The following is a 26,634-nucleotide window of genomic DNA, read 5'->3' as shown; positions in this document are numbered from 1 at the left end:
AGCATACCGGGTCTGGGAAATCTAGTTTGAGTTGAAGATCCAACCCTCGCGCATATTTCTGGGTATCCTTGATGATAGAGTGGCGCCCAGTCTGCACTGCCTTCGCTTCAGAGCACCTTACTGCTGCCATGGATGGATAGGGATTACAGAACAGCATAACGGCTGTCTTAATCTTCGTGTTCTTATATTCCCTCTCAACCGATTTCATCCCTCTCTTACCACATTTCCTAGATAGGTACATCAGCGCCGATGAACCTTGAGGATGGTTTCTACCGTTTTCCGAAACTATCTTCCTCGCCTTCCTATCGAGCTGTTAAAGACCAGCTAAAGGCCATACTTGAGTCCATAGTAATGGCAGTGCGTGCTGATTTGAGGCCACTACCTTGTACTGATCTGACAGTGGACTTGACCAAATGGTCGACAACATCTGTACGTACGATCCCGCTGTGTTCTCTAGGTTGAGTTTGTTCTCCTATTTGACGCTCTATAGTTATTATAATTATTATGATCATCATCATCATCATCATCATCATCATCATCATCATCATCATCATCAAATCTTAGTAACTTTTTCTGCCGTTTTTCACACAGGATGCAGTGATCTATGATACGAAATATCTTCTCAAAGAATGAAAGACAACTCACTTTCAACTGGAAGGAGTTAGGAGTTATGCTTTGTTTCTCATCATCCAACTGACCCAGTTTCTAATTTCATTATCTTCTACCTTTTTTGGCTGTTTCCAAGTTAAAATAGTTCTCAATAAGCCGCTATAGCGCTGTCTTCGATCACATTTTAGAGTCATGGTGACTGGTTACAAAAAGGCAGCAGGGGGCACACATTATCAATGCTCGATTGGCTTTATTCAATAATTGATTCGGCGATGGTTCTTTTATCGGCCTTTAAAGTTGGTCATTGAGGAAACTTTATTTTTGAATTGTTACGAAAATCAAAATACCAATAAAATGTAAAAATAAAATGTAAAAAAAGTTGTAAAAAGTGGTTGGATGTTTTCGGATCCCAGATTCAAGTGGAATTAAGAATGATCACTCAAACCTGGGGAGGAAAACCAGAGAACACCGAGGAAGAGCCTTGAGGCAAGCAAGAGTTGCAAGAAACTCAACTCATTTTTTACGCCCATCGGTTCCGGCAAGGGCTGCCAACACATCGCCAACTCTTCGCCCATCACGTCCGGATAGACCATGAAAAACAACCTTTATATTTCTAGCCGACATATATTGATAAAAAAGGCAACATACTAAGATAGTTTTTTAAAACCTTTTATTCTACTCTGCAAAATTGAAGGAAAAAGAAACAGGCTCTTGTCCGTCAAGTTGGTTCTTCCTTTCTGTTGTCTGCGGCGTCTGCAAACTTTTCTCTACTTCAGATGCCCTGTAGAGATAATTAAATATGGCAACTTATGACACTGGTACAGTTTGGGGCATACCAAATAAAATAAAAACCCGGTATCCCAATCTTTCCTCGTTGTGATGGACACTGAACTGTAAACCTTTTTCAGAAAGAACCTGTCGTCAATTATGCATCTGTAAAGGTTGTTCCATGCATTAATAAACAGTTTAAGGTTTTCTAGTGTCGACGGAAAGTATGAATCCTCCAGCAAGCTGAAGCTAGACAGCCACGAAACGATACCTCCAGTAAATTAAACGCAGGGGCTGGAATGAATTACCGGTGCATGCTTTTTTTTAATTTTTCTTTTTTTTTTTTGCCAAGGAAACCACAAAGGCCCTCAGTAAAGTTTAGGCTAAAAACGTACAAGCACTTGCGTCGCCATGAGATATTTTAATCAGCTTATTTTTTTTTAAATAAGATATTGTTTACTCAATAAACAAATGAAGTTGATTTTTTTCATCCAGGGTTGGCTCCATGATATGCAACAAGTAGTCCCTTATTTTTCTGAGGGATAGTAAAACGAGTGAACCACGCGAGCACGCGCGAGACCTGCCTCCTCGCGCGTAGGCTAGCCCCACGGGGCAAAAAACAAGAACATTTGAGCAAAATACTTAAAAAGCGCCATCCTGTGTTCCAAGATCATTTAGTTCCCTTTAAGGACGGTGCCTACTAATAAAGAAGTATTTCTGTGCGGTTTATGCCTATGCGGGGAAAACATATCTTAGCAAGGGCTATTGAAATCCAAAAAGAAAATTGGGGTTACCACACATTTTCAGAGATAATTAAACAACAATTGTTCTGAAAAACAGTAAAATGCAAAGCAATGTATGGCGCTTTTTTCCAAATTCGACCAGTATTATCTCTCAAAAATGCATGGTTACCCTCAATTTTCTTTTTAGAAACCAAGAGCACTTGCTAAGTTCTGCTTTCTCCGCATATTTTTTTAACCGCCCAAAAATATCCCTGTATTAGTAGGCACCACCCATAGGAAACCCGAGCATCGGGGCAGAACGTATGCGAGGTAATAAAAGTAGGCACTGTCCTTAAAAGACATATTAGTGTAGCTAATACACTTTGATCTGTTCGGATGCCTTAGCTAGTTACTGAAATGAATCGTTGGGTGCCCCTGCTACGACCGTAGTTTGTTCAGCTTCTGTGACCGGCACTGATGTCAACACATTGATATAACAACGACCGTTCGTCCAGAAAAGCCAGTCGGTTGTACATTTAATCAAACCCAATCAGTGGTAAAAGAAACTACTATTGCTTGTGGCTTAAGCTTAGGCATTACAGCCTTAGCGACATTCCTGGTCTGAGATGGCCATACCCGTCCCCACCCTTCAGTTTAGTTAAATAATCGCCGTAAAGTCACTTTGGGACTAAACATGGGACACGTATACACTTATAGGCCACAGATTTATTTACACTACTACTGCTTTTTCCCTTTACCTTTATTGGGCATCCATACAGCTCAGCGCGCATGCTTGTATGGCCATGCGCGCTCAAAGTATTGATCCGGACAAAGCGGGCGTGGAATGGCGGGAAGATATGATGAACAACAATTGAGTTTCGATCAAAGTTGCCACGGAAAATCTACAAAAGAAACAGCAAATAGTAAAAGTTGCTGCATAGATGTTTGCTACGTGTCGAATTACCCGGCATTGGAAATAGGAAACCTGTTTACGGTCAATATTCAAGTTTTTTTCAAGATGCCAATGCGCGAGCGTGAAATGACCCTCTTCCCTCCCTCGCTCATTCCGTTTACCTAATTTTAAAAAGTTCCTTGCGTTCAGTCACTACTGTGTTAGAGAAGCCAACGCGAAAGAAGAGAACTCTTTAAATCATGTGAGAAATGTGTGTGTGTCTGTGTGTGTGGTGGTGGAGGGGGGGGGGGGGGGGGTGCAGGTGGATTTGTCCGCTTCGACTTTCAACGTTTATAACTTTTTCAATATTTCAGCTAAGACCACCAGACTTCGTGACTTATCCGCGGAAACAATTTGGTGTGGTAAGTCAGTGTGGAGCTGTTTACATAGAGTGAGGAAGATCCTAGAACTAGGAAGATCCTACAAGGCGGATCATCCTAGCGCCACATATTTCCTGTATTCAGTTTACATGCAAAAGATTGTACTTGGTCTTAGAACTAGGATCTTCCCAGCAAAAAGATCTTCCTAGATGAGAGATGGGAAGATCTTACCTACCTTTTCTCGGAAGGTCCCAGTACTAGGGCCAAAAAAAAAAAAAAACAAACAAAAAAAAAACATGGTGACGGCCGGGCGTTCATTTGCTAAAGGCCGACAATTTTGTCTCCCTTTCCTTCTCCACTTGATAGCCACCCCTACCAAAATTTCTGCATCTAACCCAAATGAAAAGTTGTTTCTCCTCTTAGGATCTTGCTAGTGCTATGATCTTTCCAGAAACAGGAATCTTTCTGTTTTCAATAAAGAAATATTTACTTTCTTACCGTAACTTTCATTTTAGTTGTTGGTTTGCGGCAACAACAACAACACTTTATTTATCCTTTTTTTGGTTTACAAGTATTTACATTAAAACAAAAACAACTTAGAAAGAAAAGCAAGGGTACTGGTAACCTGAAATAACCATTGGGTTAAAAATACCAGGTTGCCATTAAACAAATTATTTATGCTGGTTGTGGTCGGACACACACACACACACACATAAGTAATATAATATATAAATAAACAGTAGCCTCCATTTGGCGCGAAAATATGCTCAGATATTTGTCCGCGGACATTATCTGTTCCGAGAAGCGAACAGTTTTCCGAGAGCGAAGCTCGAGGAAACCTGTGAGCTTCGAGGAGCAGATAATGTCCAAGGACAAATAAAAGGTCTGTAAAAACGCCGTTACACGAATATATATAGGAGTTGTACGCTCTGCCGTAACTTCCCTGCTAGCAGGTCTCTCACGGCAAGGAAAAAATGAGAGGAGGGAGGGTCTCTCTCCCTCCTCTCATTTTTGCCTTGCCGTGAGAGACGTCTGCTGGCAGGGAACGGGCAATTGGCTTCTGTATGAAGTTATAGTTCCAGAAGAAGAAAGACGACCGATCCAAACAAGTAGTGATAAAATGAGCGTTCTGGCTCAGGGACACAGGGACACAGTGCAAACACAATAGCCAGGGGATTAACGTCATCGAAATTGATGACATCATCATCTAAAAATAGAATGAATGTTCTGAGGAAGGGACACAGGGACACACTGTCATCACAATACCCCTAGGATTAACGTCATCAAAATTGATGACATCATCATCTAAAAATAGAATGAATGTTCTGAGGAAGGGACACAGGGACACAGTGGTTTGACAGGTTTATCAATGATGTCATGCTCTATTTTTAACTTATGGCAGTCATGGGCGAAATTACCGGTTTGACAGGTTTTTGAAGTTATTTTTGGATACATGATGTCATATAGTACATACATAAATACTTTATTGTATAGCTCCTCTTTGGAGGCCCTTCCGCCATACGTGAAAATAAAAATAAAAATAATTAAAACTATTTACATTTGGATGGTAACATAGAGAGAAAGAAAAAAAATACGATAATGAAAAAACTATGAATTGAAAAGATTCTTAAAAAAGTCTCTTTTTCAAAACGCTAAGACTTGCCGTGTCTCTGAAATGCTTCGATAAATTATTGTAGACTTTTGCTCCACGGAAGGCGAAAGCCCTTTGGCCACTCGCAAGCTCCAGGATCTACAATTTCTAAGCTAAAGAATCTGCATTCGGAAGTCTTTTTAGAAAAAACAAAACACAAATACGCGCGACACCCACGCGTGTGTCTGAGTAAAATAAAGACACATAACGACGAATGGCCAGTTTGTCTCCTTTTGGCCGTTTTGGCGTGGTTTTGGTCTTTCAGGCCTGGTTATGGCCTTTCTGGCCTGTGTTTGGCCTTTTCTGACACTCTATATAACCTGACTTTTCCCGAAAACTCGGAAATAATGAAAAGTATTTGTCGTGTGTGTTTCTCGCCTAAATTAACTAAGCACCTTTCCCGCCTAATGACTAAAAAAGATTCGTTTCAGGTTGAGCTTTGTTGAGGATTAAAGAGTTAATACAGTCTTTTGTTGGCTTTGTTTATTACATCGCTCGGACTAAGAATGTTCCGGTTCATAAATTCCTTGCTCCTAAATTGTGCGTGTTAAAACACACACACACACACACACACACACAGAGATTTCACCATGTGTATATCTTAATAGAGTCGATTATGTTTGATGTTAATGACTGTCCACCTTTACTTACGTTAACAAGGGTCAATGCGCTTTTGGTTTCAGATCAGAGATATAAGCTCTTGTGCAACCTCTCCTCACGGTCCGTTAGCCACTAATTATGCAGAAGCAGTGACTTAAACCAAAAGCTAAATTTGCATAAAAACTCTACGGAAAAAGCCAATTAACTTATCATAAACAATAGACAGCTTAAGTTGGTAGAAATAATCAATTAAAACACAATCAAAACACGCGACTACTAAATGCTTGCTATTAAACAACGCACATTTCTTGAGAGACCTGAAAAGAACTTTATTGCCTTTAAATAGAGAATAAAAAAATATAAAATTGTTTAACTACCAGAGATTTTGAACGAATCAAAGTAACTCTCAGTTCTATTTCTAAATCGCCGAGTTTGCCTTCATATGTTTATAATAGTCATCTGTTCTTTTACCGCAGAACGGGTTATGTCTGATTTAATTGGTGCTTTTTTAAGGGAATATATTGGTTCCATTACGGCAACTTAATGTGGACAGCGGTATCGTTATCTGTAAACGTTTTACCACGATGTCTAATTGGCGGCAAGAAAATTAAGGATAATTCATACAGCGAATTTCAATTTTCTTTTCAAATAGTTGAATGTTATGATGACACTTGTGCTTGTCTTTTTGCACTAAAAAAATGTTACCCTCATTGAAATGGCTGTGTAAAGATGCAATAGATTGTTAGTACTCATCCGTTAATGAGTTTATTTTGGTGTTCCACCACCAACACCACCACCATTAGGCGGGAAAGGTGCTTAGTTAATTTAGGCGAGAAACACACACGACAAATACTTTTCATTATTTCCGAGTTTTCGGGAAAAGTCAGGTTATATAGAGTGTCAGAAAAGGCCAAACACAGGCCAGAAAGGCCATAACCAGGCCTGAAAGACCAAAACCACGCCAAAACGGCCAAAAGGAGACAAACTGGCCATTCGTCGTTATGTGTCTTTATTTTACTCAGACACACGCGTGGGTGTCGCGCGTATTTGTGTTTTGTTTTTTCTAAAAAGACTTCCGAATGCAGATTCTTTAGCTTAGAAATTGTAGATCCTGGAGCTTGCGAGTGGCCAAAGGGCTTTCGCCTTCCGTGGAGCAAAAGTCTACAATAATTTATCGAAGCATTTCAGAGACACGACAAGTCTTAGCGTTTTGAAAAAGAGACTTTTTTAAGAATCTTTTCAATTCATAGTTTTTTCATTATCGTATTTTTTTTCTTTCTCTCTATGTTACCATCCAAATGTAAATACAGTCGGACCTCTATTAAGCGGCCACCCTGGGGACTTTGAAAACTGGCCGCTTAATAGAGGATGGCCGTTAAATAGAGGTATCGAATACAGCACTTTACTGACAACTGAATAATTCAGGACTTTGGAAAGTGGCCGCTTAATGGAGGGTGGCCGCTTGATAGGTGGCCGCTTAATGGAGGTCCGACTGTAGTTTTAATTATTTTTATTTTTATTTTCACGTATGGCGGAAGGGCCTCCAAAGAGGAGCTATACAATAAAGTATTTATGTATGTACTATATGACATCATGTATCCAAAAATAACTTCAAAAACCTGTCAAACCGGTAATTTTGCCCATGACTGCCATAAGTTAAAAATAGAGCATGACATCATTGATAAACCTGTCAAACCACTGTGTCCCTGTGTCCCTTCCTCAGAACATTCATTCTATTTTTAGATGATGATGTCATCAATTTTGATGACGTTAATCCCCTGGCTATTGTGTTAGCACTGTGTCCCTGTGTCCCTGAGCCAGAACGCTCATTTTATCACTACTCAAGTAGGATGTTAAGAGAAAACGGTAACTAGATAAAACGAGGTCGGGAGCCGGTAAAAGGGATATTTATGTTTCAGCCTAGTGGGAAAAATGAGAGATAATGGTCTTTAAACGGTAACTAAAAAAGTTTTTGCTTTGTCAAAAATGTTGGTAGATTCTTTACTTTCTTAGAAAGATTTTGACAACTTTTTATTTTTGGATTGGATTTGGATTTTTTGGATTTTTTGTTTTTCTTCCACTACCACGTCATCAGGTTGCTCTGAAGTAGAATACCACAGTTTATCGACAGCGGGATTACCTTTTTCTTGCCTCGCACTGTATACTGAACCCAGTAGGAACTGGTGAGGCTGTAAGACAGCGCGTAACTGGTGACCCAATGTGAACCATCCTGCCTGCCTTGGGTCGCTATTTTAGTCACAGTTGTGGGGCGCCCAAGATCGATCTGTAGCCATTGTTTGTTGTTATCTACTTTGGAGAACCAGGCTCCCGCTTTACCTGATTTAGCTACCAGGTTCAAACGGCCAAGCCTTGCCGCATGGTTGCTGTTGTAACTAGTCGAGGCAGACATGGCGGCATCCCGAATTCGGCCATCTTCCAATCCAAGTGACATGGAGCAATGATATCCTAAAAAATGAAAATCCCCCAGTTTTTTTTTTTCAAATCAAGAACAATATATATGATTCTTTAAAGTGCATACGAAGTAAAAACTATTTTTTCGTTTTTATATAGCTCATTGTGCCTTGATTATGAAATGGTAAAAGAAATTCCACGAAAAAAATGGCTTTTTGTAAAGTAGCCGAATTTTGCAGATTAGTGTCTCGGAAGACTGGGGCCGAGGTTGGCTGTTGGGACATAATTAGACGCGCCAACATTTCTTTACATCTCCAAACTCTCACTTTTGCTTCAAAGAACTTCCGAAACTCCGTCTATGAGAGTTACTTCAGCAACTATGTCTAAAAGCGATGAGGTTTATTACGCCCCTGGCAGATTATTCTACTAGCGATAGATCGTCTGAAAGCGGCGATTAAGAGGAAGTGGAAGTGGTTGACATCGTTCAACTGTACGAGCTAGCCAATAAATACCTTTAGGCAGTTCTAGTCTGAAAACGAGTACGAGTTTTTCCAAAAACAATGAGCGCCCGCGCGTGAACCATGTGAACCGGCTAAGTCTGTAGCGATCAAGCTTCTTCTCTGACCGTCTCACCATCGTTGGCAACCCGTGTGACTTGTAGTAACATGCCAGTGATAAAACCACTCTGGTTATCGTTGTCTGCCTCATCAAAAACACTAAGTATATGCTAAAAGGGGCTGTCAGCAAGATCTATCGAAGAACTGATATCCCTGCCGGCGAATATTACAACTACAATATCTCACTATTTTATTGTATTTTGAATAACTGATGATGCAAGGACAGGTAACAGAAAATAAGCTTTCCTATTGAAATAGCGCAAGCAAAGCCTTTAATTGTTTAACAATTTTCTGCGATGTTTCAAATCGTTACATACCTTTGAAAATTGCTAATGTTAGAAAGATCTTTGTGTAAGTATTAGTAAATAAAATCCAAAATGCTAGTGGTATTTTTTCAGTATGCTTGTGTCACTGACTAAAAGGTACCCCCATCATTTATTCAGAAGACACAGCATCATATTATTTTCACACGATCCTCAATAACATTCTCAATAACTCAATAATCTTCCTCAATAACAATATAATACCGTCTATTTACCTTCCTGGCAGCCATAAACCTCTGCTCTCATGGAGATGTGACGATACCACGCCCTGGGGTGGAAACGAAGGTACTGGGCTTGGATTGGCGAATGCAGGGAATGGAAAACTGGGGTGTTGCGGTCGATATTGCCTCCAAAAACCTAGCATATAGAACACTTGAGTTAATTCAGTTTAGTTTCAGATTTGCATTTTTAACTCGTGAATGAACGAGCTATAGCAGTCGGATTTTGGGACCACTTTTCGACCACGCTTGGTAACCGTTCACAAAAGCGACGGGTGTGACCTGGGCTCCAGTTATGTTTTCTATTCAAATTGACGACGGCTTCGAGTGCTCTCTCTGAAGAGCTCTGTTTTATCGGGATCCACATTTTTTTAAGGAAGAAAAATGAATAAGGGAGTTCACACTGGTAAAACGCAGGGAAATTAAGCGTCCCTGAGCAATCAACGTAATTCTAGAACCCCAAACGTGAAGATGCGGTGAACAAACAGTGGTCCCAAAGTATGCTTACATAGCAGTTGGGAAGAAATCAGTATCGTTCTCAGAACCCGCGTTCGCTGGATAAGGGTAACGCGGGCTTTGGGAACAAGACTGGGGAGAAATCAGTCGATCGGTAAGCAGATACAAAACTCGGACCTGATCAACTCGGATTGGACCGGACCGGACGTCTTACTCCGGGTCGGATCAACTTGGATCAAATAAAATTTCAACAAAAATAAAAGACAAAGGATACTTTTACCTATCTACGGGTTCAAATTCATGAAATCAAAGTTTTCCTTACTCTGCTTTGCTTCGCCGTTTTGTCACATTAGTCCTTTCACAATTGTATATAAGCACTTGCTAATTTCTTTCTTTTTTAACGTAAACTTTTATCGTTAAATCCGTTCCAAAAAATTTGTTGATTCGTAAAATACCTTTATGTGCCCATCAGTAAGTCTGTACCAGGCCCAATGAGTTCCATCCGTACTGTAGGACAAACTGTAGCTCATAACCCACTGGTTCTCGTCATACCTCCCCTGAGTCGCCACTTTGGTCACTGTTGTTTCCCGCCCAAGGTACACCTGCAGCCATTGGTTTCCATCGTTACTGCGTGCGCACCAGGCCCCGGCCTCACCTTTACTGGGGATTTTGTTGAGGCGGGATTGTTGAGGACCGTGATTAGCGTCGTTGGATGTCGATGATGATAACGCATTGTCAGGAAGATGGCCACTTTCCATTCCAAGAGGAAGAAAACAACTGCGAGCTGTCCATTATAATTAAAGAGAAGACAAAGCATTCCAACAAATATGCGTTTTATGTATCATGGTTAAACGATTCCGTTTATAAGTGCGCTTTTGAAAGAGATGGCACACTTTTCAAATTGTTTTCTTTCTCTCTTTTAACATCAAATGCAAGTCAAGGCGCACACAGAGAAGTGGACCAAAGTTAATCTTTAATTATAAAATTCGAATTGTCAGTTATTGCATAAAGATCTGTCACCTGCCCGCAAAAAATTCTTAGTTTTCAAATCAAATTTAGCTTTTCATAGATCTCATTTTATTATACCAATTGATGGTTTGCATGTGACGTCATAGCGGCCATGTTGGTGGAAAGGAACAATAAGATTTTTCTCCTCTGGGAGTTAACTGCCATTTTTATGCAAAGTTCGTGAACAAATTTTCTCTTGTTTTGTCCACCAACATGGCGGCAATGCAAACTACCTATGGATTGAAATCGAACATGGTTAAAGGGAGATAGACAGTTTGCCAACCTGCACCTATTTAAAGCCTATCCATTTAATAGTCACTGATTGTCTTCTGTAGTAACACTGTTTCTTGTTACGTATTTAGTAATAGCCTAATCTGAATTTTCTTAACTTTGTTACTGTTTTGGTTTCTTAGGCCTTCCTGAAGTTGAACAGTAAGAGGCAAAGTTGTCACTATACCACCTACACAGTGAGAATTATTTCTCTTGATGTACCTGTAAAAAGGAGAACGTACTTACCGTGTTGACAACCATATATCTCTACCCTCATTGACACGTGACCACGCCAAGCTTTGGGGTGGAAGCGAATACTTCGGGCAAAAATTCTGCTGTCAGGACTAAAGAAATGTTTGACGATTGTTTTTCTGTCGCTGTTGCCAAGGAACGTCTGTAGATAACATCAATGCATGGACGAATATGTGAAGAAACGAAACAGTTGCTTGGGCATTAATCCTTTTAGGCCCGGTTCATACGTCGAACTTTACATGAGCCGAACCTAATACCTATTAAGGTCGACCCAAATAATTAAGTTCGGCAGTTGATTCAGACGTCGAACCTAACTGAAGTCGAACTTAATTAAAGCTAAAGTGAGAAAGTAGATTTTCGTGGTCAGCGGCTGTTGTTTGTACTCAACAAGATTTAAAATGGCGGGAAAGATGAATTCTGACATGGAAGAGCTTGCTTGATAAAATAATAAAGACAGGCCAAACACGGCTCCTACAGGTCGAGATAGGAAGAATATGACCTTCAAAGCTAATTTGCTCTTACGAGTACGTCTTTCAAAGATCTCTCTTTTCTGTACGAAAGTAAGGAAGGGTCTTTGTAAATCTCCCCTAGCAGAGGCTGATTTTCTATCAAGTGTCATTTACCAGGAGCCATAATCAGGGATGGAGACCGTAACGAGATGCCATTTTGACTTGTGGGCTTGTCCCCATGTGTTGTATCAAAAAATCTATTTTTAGAAAAAAATTGCGCCATACGCGCGTGCGCGCACGCGTGTAAACAGCCAGGATCGCGCGCGGAGAAATGGAAATTTTTTTCTACCCGTTCAAAATGGCGTCCAAATTTTAAAATTCTGCCAGGGAATATCTCCTCAGTACTCACATTTAAGGAATTAGACCCTCACAAAGAAAAGGTAGCAATTGAAAGAAGACGGGAAAAGTTGGAATAAGCGGCCTATTGATCACATGACTCTCACAGTAAAGTCAAAAAGGCGCCAAGACGGTGGCACTGCGTGCGTTGCTACTGTTGAATGAATGAAAAAAGCTTACACTCTACGGACATGTACTCAGACACGTAAGGACTTTTTTATCTTTAGTGAATTTTTTCTCAGCTGCTTTCCGTGTCACATATAAGGTAGTAGCCCCACGCATATTTGCGTGTATTCACGCGGGTTTATGACGTGAAGGGGGAGGGGGGGGGGCAATTTTTTCTAAAGCTAGATTTTTTTGGTACAACACAAGGGGACGCGTGGACCCCACGCTTACGGTCTCCATCCCTGATTATGGCTCCTGTATTTACTCATCTGAATTGTTTTAGGTTAGACACAGAAGGCCGATATTCCATAACAAACCTCAAAATGTTTTTGCGGGTTTTTAGTTTGTTTTGTAGTGCCGACATTCTTTCGCGGAGGTTGACTTCTGAAAGAGTTTCATCTATAAGGTTATCGAGGTAATCTCTGATAGGTAATCTCTGTTTGAATAGAGTGATGTTTTCTTCAAATGCTGTTTTTGAAGATTTTGTTCTGAGAAGTCTTGAGGCTTCGCCTTTGATATAGCCTGTATAGAAAGTTTCTGTCGGTTTGAAGTGCATGTGCACATCAAGAATAGATTCTTTTTTTTTTTAAATCTTTCGCATCTCAGACAACTATATTCAATTGTTTCGAAACAAGAAGAACAAGCACATTCCTCTTTTCCCGCCATCTTGTTCAGAATGAATTCCTTTGCGCATGCCAAGTCGATGGAATGCACAGACCTCTGGGATAGATATAATTAATATAATTTATACGTAACGTATGCATTTGGTTCGGCACATGAAAAGTTCGACGTCTGAATCGAAGTCGAACTTTTGCCGTTCTATTCGACTGGCGCAGTCGAATAGAACGGCGGGTCGACCCAAATACAAATCTGTCGATCCTAACTGATTCATACGTCGATCTTTACATGCGCCGAACCAAATGATTAGGTTCGGCTCATGTAAAGTTCGACGTATGAACCGGGCCTTAGTCGCTCGGTCGGCTAATAAACTTGTATTGTTGCCCTCTATCTAATTGCCTTATTATAGGAAATTAACAATGCACGTTGACAACGCGAAGAAAATTTACGTTACGCTAAATTAACGCGAATTTTTCAAAAGTTAGATTTACATGCATTAAATTAACGCGAATTTTTCGATAAGCATCTTGCTTTATTTACTGCGATTTTTATAATTCTGCAAACTCGCACTTTATATTTCTGAATGCCAAACTGCGTTTTGGCTTCCGTCAGTAAAACCTTCCAAGACAAGTGCACGGATGTTTCTAAGTTTTTTTTAAAGCCGAAAATTTGGTTTTGAAGCCTAACTAGACCCTATCAATTCAAAAGATAGTGACTCTGAAGAGCCAATAGAGGGGTCATGAACTAATAAGGTTTTGTAATGAAATAAAGGTGCTTTAAAATACCAATGTTGTAAAATAGCGTGCATTAAATTTACATCGACATTAATTAAGATACATTAAATTAACGCGAATTTTGTAAAATCGTGTTAATAAAGTGCATTGTTTATTTCCTATAATAAGGTTATTAAAACTTTAAGAATTTAAACTATCGTATAATTGCATACTAATTTACCCTAAAAATCTTTAGCGGTTAACTTTTTAAAAGTACAGAAATTGTTCCACATTTCTTAAAACTATATATAAGAAAGAGGTAACAATGACTCTTCCTTAAAATTTTTATTCCGAAGGGTGCATTTCTTTTATTCAGGTTACATGAAATACTATTCTACATTTGTATAGCCTGAACTAAAAATGATCTTCCACCTTTTGTTTAAATATTATACCTCGGGCAAAAAAAATGTAATTAAAAAATCTAGTGTTCCTTGTGTGTATCGAGCTTTTCAAATTAACAGATTCAATGAGCTAGTCGGGAACTTCACGCTGTGTCCTCCATTTCATGTATAGTGTAGAAAGACAGTCAGTTCATGCAGTAAGTCAGTTAATCGTTCAGTCAGTCAGTTGGTCGCTCAGTCAGTTTAGTCAGTATAGTCAGTTATTCAGTCAGTCAGTCAGCCAGTCAGTTGGTCGGTCTGTTGTTCAGACGGTCAGTACGTCAATCAGTCAGTCAGTCAGTCAGTTGGTTGGTCAGTTGGGCGGTGAGTCAGACAGTCAGTCGGTCCTTCTGTCACTCGGTTGGTCGCTCAGTCAATCAGTCAGTCAGTCAGTCGGTCAGTCGGTCAGTCAGTCAGTCAGTCAGTCGGTCAGTCATTCGGTCAGTCAGTCGATCAGTCAGTCAGCAAACAGTTGGTCAGTCAGTCGGTCAGTCATTCAGTCGATCAGTCAGTCTGTCAGTGAGTCAGTTAGTTAGTCAGTTGATCAGTCGGTCAGTCAGTCAGTCGGTCGGTCGGTCAGTAGGTCATACACTTTGTCACTCAGCTAGTGGTAAATACAGTCAATTGATCAGTAACTGTCATAACCAGTATAACTCGTTTCCTGTTCACCTTGACTTGACTGTTTTCCCGGATGTACACCCAATTGAAGTCATCAGCGGTGTAAGCCAATGAGAACTTTGTTACCCACTGATCACTGTCATGTCGCCCCTGAGTAGCCACGCCTCTGATATTGAACATGCGACCCATACTGACCTGGAAAAAAAGTGGAGAATTTAAAAATTGGAGGGTAGCTGAAGAGGTTTCGTGCAATGATCTTATTGGGAACTCAGAAGCCGTGCGTTATATCAGCGAGTGAGTGAGCGGGGAGGATAAGATGTGCTGTGCCGCTTGCATAAGTACATGCGCAAACTTAAGCTAACAAGAAAGGAAGAAAGACAATCCAGCAAACAAAAACAAACAAACAAGCAACAAGATCACTAGTTAACTGTTGGTTTGTTTGTTTCTTTGTTTTACGATGCCCGGCCTTAAATTTTTGAAGTATGGCCTAACTACATGCGATTAAAAACAGTTAGGAAAGCTCTATTCAAGTGAGGAGAGGATGGGAGAGCGAGACATTTTTTTTTTGGCTTTTCCTGGCTTTTCCACTTGACTGTTCGAATATTGCAACAAACTGCGACATTTTCTTGCACGAGCTTCGAATTAAGAAATAAACTTCTCTCCGGAATGATTACTTCTACTGTATGAATAGTTTAAAATACGCAAAAACTTCAGTTACTTTATTAATTTATTTCTTATTATTTTATTTTATTTTAAGTTCTCTTAAGAATTAGTTAACGAATCAATAATTGGTTATGAATAGCTTTTGCAATTCTGTATTTGTTATAGTCATGCAAATAAAGCTCGTTGTTAATTGTTGCGACACATCATTTCGAAAGACATGGGGGAAGGGTGGGGAAATGTGAGATCAAATGTACCTTGTGTTCGAAATGTTAATCTTATAAGGGTTTATAAAAGGAGGATATCACTATCTTCCCGGCATGCACCGCGTAGCAACTATATCATCAAACGGCTGGCCCCACGTGAATTTCATTTTTCAATGGACGCCGTCGAGATAGTAACGCGGCAACTCGAGGTTTTCGAGAGATCGAATGTTATTTACTTGAATTGCGTGGATTTAGACGTCGATATCAGGCAGTCTTCGGAAATGCTGCCATTTATAGAGTATAAGATGCTTCTCGGGCACGTGAACTCTCCAGATGAGCTGAAAAATCGGAGATTGGTGCTGTTTCCGAACACGTCGCAAACAGTGACAGTTTGAAAACGTTCGATCGACCGCTTGAAGCACGTTTCGTGCCTTTCTCGGCGACCTGTTCAGATGTTGACTTGAGGGTAATGGCTCCTACAATAAAACGAAATACGTGAAGCGAAAACATGTAAAGAAAATCTCGAATACTAGGAGCTTGGAACATGAGTCCCAAGCAATAAATACAGGTCGAATCATGACACAAGTCGCGCCAAAAATCCCTCACATTCAACTTCAAAATTTTTGTTGAAAACGTGGAGTCAATAGGAGTCGATCAGTTCCCAGTGAAACTTTGAAATATAAAAGCTAGTATTTGAATATTATAATCCTATTGACTCGTCGTTTAAGTTCCGAAATAACGCATTCAAAATAGGTCATGCATATTCAATAACGACAGTCATGGTTGACAAGCCACGAACAATACGCAAAGTATTGCTGTTTTGAAGAATATCTCTCTCTCAAAAATATTCCTTTCCCTTATTTGAATGTAAATGAAATAAATAAAGATAAATTACTCACCATGGATCATTTGTGATACGAAGAAATCCAGCTCAAACTTGGCCTCAAACACGCGCATTTCTCTCACTGACCGGAAGCCATTTTACCGAAATTGGCGCAAGGTATGATGGGAAGATAGTAATATCCTCCTTTGGGTTTATATGTGTTAAGTATTTTACCACTCCTTCAAAATGTTCTTCTAGGGCTTTTAGTTTTCACCGATTACACAGCTTTCAGCAGCGATCAGTTAGCCAAAGTCACGAGGAATGGACGAGTATTGATGATTTAAGAAGTAAGAAAAATGCAACGTTTGGCCCATTTTAAGGTCATAAACGGCAAAACGTCACTTTTTACTCTCACTTAAATGCGACCTTCAATCCCTATTTAACATTTTTAAGCCAAAAAACATTGGAAACTGTTACTCAAACTCAACTGAAGTTAACTCGATCGTTATCCTATCTCAAAAATGACGAGGCAAAAGCGCTTAATAAACGTTGTATGAGTTCCCGGAATACGAGAGCGACCGATCTCAGTTGCACGAAGGTTGGGCCAAACTGCTAAAAGAGAGATATTATTCAAAAAATCCAACAGAATAATTAATTCTGTGACTACAATGCGGAAAGCAGGAACAAAAAATTGAAGCTAACAAAATAACCTGAAAAATGCAGCAGCAACAGTAAATTAACCCTGAGTATCCTCAGAGTCAAAACGCTAATAATAATAATAATAATAATAATAATAATAATAATAATAATGATAATAATAATAATAATAATTTTTGATCAATAATGATTTCTTGAAACATAAGCAAGCGAAAATTAAAGTTAATAGCCGACGTTTCGGCGTCAACGTGACACCACTTTGCCTTAAGAATGGTGTCACGATGACGCCGAAACGTCGGTTATTGACTTTAATTTTCGCTTGCTTATGTTTCAAATAATAATAATAATAATGATGATGATGATGATAACCCAACCTGAAGCCATTGATTGGCGTTTTTCTGTCGAGCCACCCAGCAATATTTCCCGCCACTTGGCAGCAAGTTGAGTCTCGCTCGGTTTGGAAGGAAGCTGGCGCTGGCATAGGAAGATGCAGTCAATGCCACATCAGGAATTCTACCATCCTCTACCCCTATGGGCATAAGGCAGCTTTTTACTGGAGCAAGAAAGATAAGAATTATTAGTAACTCTTAATTAATCCCCACGGAATCAACGAGCGATTTTCATTCGACTAGTTTATTCTTGTTTTCTGCGTTCCCATAATCCCACCATTAGCGTAGCTCTACTACTTATTATATAAACCACAAACAATCCACAACTTCTTAATTCGCGCTGATGAAGGGCTAACGCTGGAAACGTCAGTACTTAAATCTCTCTACGGTGGCCAAATAACCTTATCAATTCTGTCGATGAAGCCAAACATTCGAGTACTGTACAGTACGGTACAGTACGGTACGGTACGGTACAGTACAGTACAGTACGGTACAGTACGGTACGGTACGGTACAGTACAGTACAGTACAGTACGGTACAGTACAGTACAGTACAGTACAGTACAGTACAGTACAGTACAGTACAGTACGGTACAGTACAGTACAGTACAGTACAGTACAGTACGGTACGGTACAGTACAGTACAGTACGGTACAGTACAGTAAAGTACGGTACGGTACAGTACAGTACAGTACAGTACAGTACAGTACGGTACAGTACAGTACAGTACAGTACAGTACAGTACGGTACGGTACAGTACAGTACAGTACAGTACAGTACGGTACGGTACAGTACAGTACAGTACAGTACAGTACAGTACAGTACAGTACAGTACAGTACAGTACAGTACGGTACAGTACAGTACAGTACAGTACAGTACGGTACGGTACAGTACAGTACAGTACGGTACAGTACAGTAAAGTACGGTACGGTACAGTACAGTACAGTACAGTACAGTACAGTACGGTACAGTACAGTACAGTACAGTACAGTACAGTACAGTACAGTACGGTACGGTACAGTACAGTACAGTACAGTACAGTACGGTACGGTACAGTACAGTACAGTACAGTACAGTACAGTACAGTACGGTACAGTACAGTACGGTACAGTACAGTACAGTACAGTACAGTACGGTACAGTACAGTACAGTACGCTTATATCAAAAGCAATATATGATGACAACAGTTTCCCAGAGAAGAAAAGATATCAAGAACAATAACGAAAGAGCATGCGTTTTTGTTTTGTTCCAAGGTTCCTGAGAATACTAACCGTCAACAAACGGGGATTATGAAATATTTCGGCACTAGACAAACTTTCCTCGCCGTCGTTGTCTATTTTCTAGGTGAATTTTTGATATAAAAGTTAAGCATTCACTGGATCCATTCGAGGTCTTCTGTATAATATGCCCTTCATTATTGTATTCTCAGGGCAGAACTACAAATACTCTTGCAAGGAAGACATTTGTGGCCAGCATTGGGAGAAACATTTGCTTTTGAATATATTTTTCGCATGATAAGCCTCTCTTACAAGCCACTCGTAATTGCAGACAAAGTTGAGAAAACTCTCGGTTAAAAAGGTCATTATAGATATTTTCAATTGCACGGTCTCTTTTCTTCCTACTGTCCCCTGTTAGTGTTGTGCAAACTATCGAGAGTACGTTCAAACCTAGTAGCATCAACAACTGAGTAAATTAAAATGTTAATCTGCGCGGGTCTTATCTTATTTGCAAATACTTGAGGCCGAACATTGTACGATTGATATACTTGTAAATATAATAGCCCATTTTACAGTTGTGTGCTTAGTGACCTGGCCTTGAATTGGAAGCGAGACTGGGGGTGACCTTGTCTTGATACAAACCTCCCGCCAGCCTCGCTTCCAATCCAAGGCCAGGTCACTAAGCACACTACTGTAAAATGGCCTTTTGCAATTTTTCCGCGCAGATTTGAGTTTGAGCTCAAAAAAAAAAGATAAATTGAACTCTTTTATTTCTGCGTCTAAATTTTGCATTTTACATTATTGACGTACCATTTCTGCAGCCATACAGTTCAGCTCTCATACACGGGCCATTGTGGTTATGAGTCTTTGGATAAAACCGGACGTAGCGAGCTTCTATATGTGGCTTTAAAGAATGTGTAATGATAGTGTTCCTGTCGGTGTTGCCCGCAAAGATCTATTGAATAAATAAAACACCAAAGATTTTGAAGATCTATCAGGTGGAATAATTGAAATAAGCGACCAAGCGTACAACCAACTGCAGGGCGGTAATAAAATTCCAGTTCCCCAGAGTCTCTCCTGGCGACCAACCACTGGCCAAAGTGCCTGAGGACTCTGGGTACGAGATTGGTCCCCAGAGCCCAACAGATTTTAAAATTGATCCAACCACTGACCAACAGATCGTAGGCTCTGGGAACGAGGATGAAATTATGATGGAAGAGAGTTTCAAAGTACATGCGCTGTGGTTTTCCCGCCTTTGTCGACCTTGTCATTATGGGAAACCACAGTCAATTTGTGGGGAAACAAAGTCTTGTATAAATAGGTATTTTGCAACAATTTCAACCTTCAGGCAAGGTTTCATCAAGTGACTTCAGTGAAGGCATTGCCAATATGTGCCTTGAAGTCACCGTTTGAAACTGTGTTAATTATAACAGGGATGTATTGCCCAGAAGGACAAGGAGCAGTGATAAACTTAGAATAAAAATTAGAATGTACGAAAAAAAGCCTTTTTTATCATGGCAGTGTAATTTTTAATTAGAATTTTTTATCAGATTTAGATTTTTAGTTTTTTACTTTACATGACATTTTATAGCTTTTTTTATTTGTACTTAATTATCATTATTATTTCCACTAAATTTAGTTTATTATATATGGCCTCTATGGATAGCAGTTTTTACATTGTACAAAAACTGAAGGAGTTACCCTATTGAAATAAAGGTTTCTTATCTTATGTTTACAAAAGGGTTATTGATGTTATCTGTTGCGATCCTGTTCTAAGATCGCTCGCATTAAATTTAAAAAAGGTTCTTGTAATTTTTGAATTTATGCACTTTTTTGAAAACCTCAGAAATGTCTTAATAGATTTCTGTACGATTTTAAACACAAAAATTGTTTTTATATTTCATTAATAATATGAACTTTATATTAAAGTTTCATTGAAATTGACTTTCGGTAACAAAGTCATCTTTTGAATTTAATGATCAAGATTCGCCCTTAAGAAGTTATTCTTGGTGTTTTCTAATACAGTCGAACCTGTATATAACGGCCCTGTTTTAAGCGGCCACCCTCTATTAAGCGGCCAGTTTTTAAAGTCCCGATTTTTCGCGCATACAAACGCTGTATTTGTTACCTGTATTAGGCGGCCACCTCTATTAAGCGGCCGCGGCCACCCTGTAGCAGTACTATGTTTGTCTTTCTTTGTTATTTTTACCTGTATTAAGCGGCCACCCTTGAATGGAAACTAAGCCATATGCACAGCACCATGGATAACAGGAATTGTCGCTGGTCCCGGGTGCCGACAGTCAACGACTTGCTCTACAAACAAAAGTTTAAAATTCCGAAGCGCCAAACGCACGTGTCCGACTTTTTTAAGTCGCCGTAATTCTTACCCTATTCCTATTTTAACTTGAAGAATTTTATTGTATTTTGTGTTACTTTGAATTAGCAACATTACCGTTATAACTCCACTTCGATCGTAACAACTATGAAATGACGGAATGAGATATTTTGTTGTGAACTGCAAGTCACGTAAGTAAGTGAGTTTGAAATACAGTACTGTACACCGTACAAGAGTAGAGGACAATTTATTGCAGAGTGCTTTTGCACAATGTTACGTATATTATACCATAAGTTACAAGTTGGCACTGAACTTTGTTTAAAGTATTGATCTCTTGAAAGAGTGTTGATCGTCCTATTGTTTCGTTGCATGAAATGTTTTTGTACGATATACCATTAAAATTGACATTAGGCAACGCCCAGTGAGTATTTTTAGTGATCCTGTATTAAGCGGCCACCTGTGTTAAGCGGCAAGTTCCTCAAGTCCCGAGGGTGGCCGTTATATACAGGTTCGACTGTATATTCAAATCAGTGTGTTTATATGATATTCCGTCAGGACTGATATATTTTAATACATGCCACCGTGCTATTCTTCTTTTGAGTATCTGCAATGCCAAAATCACGAAAGAATATTGTCAATGTTGAATTTGCAACGCAAGCTTTATCGTCAGTTCTGAAAACAATTCAATTCAATTCAATTCAATTCAATTCAATTTATTTGCCATTAACAAAAAAATACAACATAAATACATTATAGACGACACGCAATATTCTTACTATTACAATATTCATACGTGACTATTTACAATATTAAATGTGTTAAAGGCTAGGAAGCCTATATAGAAGCCGGGGGCTTATTAACTATAGGCTTCCTAGAACTATTGGTAATCGATTTTGAAATTGTGCACATCATAATGCGCAGATATATATTGGCGATACTTTATCAAAATACTGGTTTTTTTTTCGTTCTACTCACTGTTACCATACAACACTATAGTTTGAAATATTTTTATGATTTATTTAAAATCAAGCATACAGATTGTTTCCATTTTTGTTTAATTTGTTTTCCATATGCCATAATTCAAGATCTTGGTAGTATTTTTTCTGATTCAAATCCGAAACGCAGAACGATAGGAATGATTTACTGATTTTCTCAAATTTGTGTAATATCGGTAATATCGATTTCACCAAACTGTCAATCCTAAGAAACTTCAATCCAAAACCAATAACTGGTGTAAATTTTAAGATCGATCGGTATGGGAGAAGACTGCCTAACAACCGTTCGAAAAAGGGAGGCATGATCCCTGAAAAACTGTATCCCAAACTGACCTTATAATTAATTACCTTTAGTTAGTCATAGAGCGGTTTTCAATTGAGCGTCGACAAACCAAAACCAAAGTAATCACTCTGGCCAATCACAAAAGACGCAAACAGCACAATGAACCAATCAGAACTCGAAGCAAATACATACCTCCGGTGCCGAGCACTGGAAAACGCGTGCGGCGAAAGGCGTGATTGGTTTTGGTTTTGCTTCCCATTGGTTGAGGAAGTGGCGCAAATTTTGCTAACCAGTCACAGAGCATAGAAAAGCGAAGGCAAAGCAAACGTGCAGTCACTTTCGACACTCCACGGAGTGTCGAAATAATTTTTTACAATGACAATGACAATAATGCTCTATTAGCATTATTGTCATTGTAAATACCACTAGTTAATTCAGTGCTCATCCTGTAAGAACGAGGAATAAACGATTATTATTATTATTATTATTATTATTATTATTATTATTATTATTATTATTATTATTATTATTATTATTACCTTGTCTACAGCACGTTGTTTGTACCAAATCCAATGCATTCCATCCACACTGTATGACAGTTTGTATGTCTTAACTCTGTCCTCGGTGTTATACCGACCTTGAATAGCCACTTTAGTTACGGCGGTAATTTCTCCCAGGTCTATTTGGAGCCACTGATTAGGAATTTTCCCTTTCGGACACCAAGCGCCCACATGTTTTCCGTCGCTCAATAGGTTAATCCTCGCAAGTGAAGGTTCGTGGTTTTTGTAGCTGCTAGAAGTTTTGAACGCGCTGTCGGGAATCCTTTTGTCTTCTAAACCGAGGGGTACTGAGCACCCGTGAACTGCGAAAGGGAGAATTTCAAAAAGTGCAAGATGTTGCCTTAATTGCTAGGGTGGAAATGTAGCTTGTAGCTTGTAGACTGTTTAAAATAGAAGTGAGAAATGTGAAATGAACTCCATATATTTGAGCTGAGGATGAAAATTGAAATAATGAGACACCATCACAGTTATGTACTACTGCCTAAAAGCAGTTGCGAAAAGAAAGCCTGAAAAAATTTAGGCTTGAACGGGATTCAAACCCATGATCTCTGCGATACCGGTGCAGTGCTCTACCAACTGAGTTATCCAGCCAGTTATATACAACAAGCCCGTCACTATGTGGATTCGTACGAATTCACACAAAGATCAGCTCCCTTAGCTCACCTAGTGGCACTAGTAAAATAGAAGAATCTTAATCTTTTGGTCTTAATAACCTCGTTTATTATATGGCTGGCTCTGCGAGCGGGAAAGATGAGTCAAATCCTGCGCTGTGATTGGCTACCCGAGCGGGCAAGATGGAGCTATCTTGCCCGCTCGGGATTACCCGTTGCCTGCCCGCTTGGCATCGAAAGTTTAAATCCCAACAACAATGCAATCTTCTCTTCGATTTTCTCGTTGTTTTGGGGGAAAACGCTCACTAAAAGTTCAGTAAACTCTCAACATTTACCTAAAGGAAAGGAAAGAGAATGGAATCGTGTAGTGAAAATTTTGTTTCATCTACAATGAATGTGAGTTGAATCGGTGAGTTGCTCTGCGTGTAGTATTTTAGATAGAGTTGATTTTGTAAAACTTATTGTCTCAAGTCGAGTACCAAATTGATAAGTCCTCTAGGTTTGCAATGACTGTATTTAAATCATAGCGTAGTGGAAGTTCCGTTAAGTGTTTAGAGCAGTTCAGAAAAGTATTTTTCTCAAGTTCGCCGAAGAAGCTTGTTGTAAAAAACAAAATGTCATCAAAGTTTTGCCCAGTTTTCTGATTTACCCGCTCTTTTTTTCGGCTTATGTTTGCATATAATCTCAAAATCTATTGTTTCATTCATGAATTAATGATTGGAAGTCGAAAACTGTGTAAAAATGTTTATTATTTACGCCACCGCGCGATCGGCTGAAAATGGCGATTTTGCCGGATTCTATTCAAATCTTCCCGCTCTTGCGAAAATCTAAATTTTTCGTTCTCAATGATTATATACTCCCTTTAAGCCATTATAAAGTTAGAGCCCTAAGATAATTTAGGATTCCTTGTTTTCCACGATTACATACTAATCCAAAAATGCACTGAAAATAAATCTTGCACCGTCCGGCTATGAAGAATTTCTTTCCGAGCAGAGCAGTTTCATGTCCTGCTCTGTTTTGTAGTTGTAGTTTTAACTTGAAGGTAAAACCATATAATAAATCCTTTATTCACCAAGGTTGTTCGGTCAAGATGGCTGGATATTGGCCTCGGTCTTTTTTTGCGTTTTTATGGTCCATAAAAACGCAAAACAAGAACTTGGCCAATATCCAGTCATCTTGACCACGCGCTTGGTGAATAACGCATGTGTATGGAGCAGTCAACTCCAAAAAGGGGAGGAAGTGAAATGGGATGCTCGTACGAAAATCGTCACTGGCTAATACTAATAATCATAATCATAATCATAATCATAATCATAATCATAATCATAATCATAATCATAATCATAATCATAATCATAATCATCATCATCATCATCTCAGTACCATTTTAGAGTTAACAGATCATACCATTTCTGCACCCGTACACCTCAGTTCTTATGGAAATATGTCCATGCCAGGACTTTGGATGGAAGCGAATAAGCCGAGTATCGAATGGTGTCACAAGCAGGTGTTCCACGACTGTATTTCTGTCCTTGTTGCCTATGAATACCTGTGAAAAAGCGTTGGGGTTAGAAGTAAGTGATAATCGCCTTACATTGGAAATTTCGGACATAACAGAGAGTTTTTGTCATTGTTCTTTTTGAATGATTTTCTAGCACGTCCAATATTTACGTAAGATCATTAAATTTCCTTTCAGTAGTCCATCAACAACGTTTTCTTATATAACGAAAAAACGCGACATTTACTCCATGCCAAAAAGTCGCCAGGCGAATGATGTTTCTGTCAAGGGTAATTCCAGGTCAGGACAACTTGTCTTATTCGTCAAGGAGATCAAAATTGCAGGTGATGAGAGTTCCAAACATTTGGAAAGTTTTACTCAGACACTCGTTCAACATAAAACAGCAAAAGACGAGCCTTTCTCTCCTATCCAGATAATTCAATGTGTGGAAGTCTCCTTATTCAAGAGGTAGAAATAAGCTCGATGTTATTAAGGACGCGATGTCACGGCATTTGGGAATTGGCAACTGGGTCTAACAACCTAGCCCGGAAGTCCGTCAAACGTAAGTGTAGGCTCGGAAGAGAACTGAATGCATGTGTTTGCATTGATTATCTTAACTTACCCATGTGACACTGTTTTCCTTGTACTCGGCCCAGTGCATCCCGTCCACACTGTAAGAGAGAGTGAACTTTGTCACCCACTGGTTTGCGTCTTGCCGCCCTTGTGTTGCTACTTTTGTCACTCGTACCAGCTCCCCAAAGTCGATTTGAAGCCATTGTTTCCCGTTGTTAGTTTTGGCTGCCCAAGCCCCATGTCCCTTACTGTCGGCGTGTATGTTTAACCTAGCTCTTGCTGGGTTATCTTTGGCACTGTGACTGGAAGAGGCAGAAAACGCAGCGTCTGGCACGTGACCGTTTTCCAATCCGAGAGGAAGAGAACAGCGGTAAACTGCAAAATAACTTTGACATTAGATTTTACGTATTGCTTTTGTTTAAAAAAATTAAAAAATACAGCAGCAGACGCTTTTTTTTTACTTTGATGACAGCCGAGGATGCAGTTCAAATATATTTGGTGCAAGGATTCGCTCAGACGAAACAAACTTTCAAGGGCTAAGAAACTACCCAAATAGGTGTCATTGAACTTTAGAACGTACCATCCAATAATTTTCTCTTAAAATTTTTACACTTGATTTTCTAAAACATGGCTAAAATACAAAAGATAACAGAAAAAAGAAAATTGTAGTAAACAAAAAAGCAATAATAGATTATAAACTAGACTAAATCGACTCTGTTTAGCAAGGGCAGCACTTAACAATCTTTCTAGAAAAAAACCGGTGGCCTTTAGAGTTGGAATCGAATTGGAATTTAAAAGTTTTGATTTTTGAGGAGAGGGGAAAACTAATGTACTCGGAGAAAAGCTACTCGGAGCAAGGACGAGAACCAGCGACAAATTCAAGCCATTTATGATGCCGTGTCCGGGAATCGAACTCGACTCTCTCAAATATATTGGAGGCGAATGATCTCACTACTGCACGATGTGTGCTTGAGCTTCCCCAAATGGCAGAGATAGAATATCAGTTTCGCTGCGAAGCAACAGCACAACAATAGAGCTATCTGTCTCATTTCGCAAGCGTTATCAAAAGTTTGTTTAAAATCTGGCATTATTATAAAGTATCCAAATCGGAGGTTGACTTGGGGAGAGGAAATAACAACTACCCTGTATTTGTATTTGAGAACCTGTGAAATATCGTACCCTGCAATGGAAAATGTGATACTGTTGGTAAAATCGGTCTTTGCGCATCGCAAGTTACGTCCAAATCATTT

The 26,634-nt window shown here is 39.4% G+C and overlaps 1 protein-coding gene across 1 annotated transcript in view; it reads right to left on the bottom strand.

The window, feature by feature from the left end:
* Positions 1 to 1,262: 1,262 nt before the first annotated feature.
* The window catches only part of LOC146454607 (uncharacterized), a 35,968-nt gene continuing 10,596 nt past the window's right edge, over positions 1,263 to 26,634 (bottom strand). Inside the window, exons 3-14 of the mRNA XM_085095104.1 lie at positions 25,434 to 25,759; positions 24,721 to 24,862; positions 22,682 to 23,004; positions 19,340 to 19,484; positions 17,298 to 17,476; positions 14,629 to 14,772; positions 11,173 to 11,320; positions 10,104 to 10,432; positions 9,190 to 9,331; positions 7,763 to 8,088; positions 2,858 to 3,001; positions 1,263 to 1,390 (exon numbers count right to left, since the gene is read on the bottom strand). Coding sequence (XP_084951230.1) covers positions 1,382 to 1,390; positions 2,858 to 3,001; positions 7,763 to 8,088; positions 9,190 to 9,331; positions 10,104 to 10,432; positions 11,173 to 11,320; positions 14,629 to 14,772; positions 17,298 to 17,476; positions 19,340 to 19,484; positions 22,682 to 23,004; positions 24,721 to 24,862; positions 25,434 to 25,759 — 2,357 coding nt within the window. The 3' untranslated portion in view covers positions 1,263 to 1,381. The remainder of the gene's footprint in view (positions 1,391 to 2,857; positions 3,002 to 7,762; positions 8,089 to 9,189; positions 9,332 to 10,103; positions 10,433 to 11,172; positions 11,321 to 14,628; positions 14,773 to 17,297; positions 17,477 to 19,339; positions 19,485 to 22,681; positions 23,005 to 24,720; positions 24,863 to 25,433; positions 25,760 to 26,634) is intronic.

Source organism: Pavona decussata, unplaced genomic scaffold, assembly GCF_977016875.1.
Source record: "Pavona decussata unplaced genomic scaffold, jaPavDecu1.1 SCAFFOLD_300, whole genome shotgun sequence".
Lineage (NCBI taxonomy): Eukaryota > Metazoa > Cnidaria > Anthozoa > Scleractinia > Agariciidae > Pavona > Pavona decussata.
This window is presented reverse-complemented; position numbering and strand designations above follow the sequence as displayed.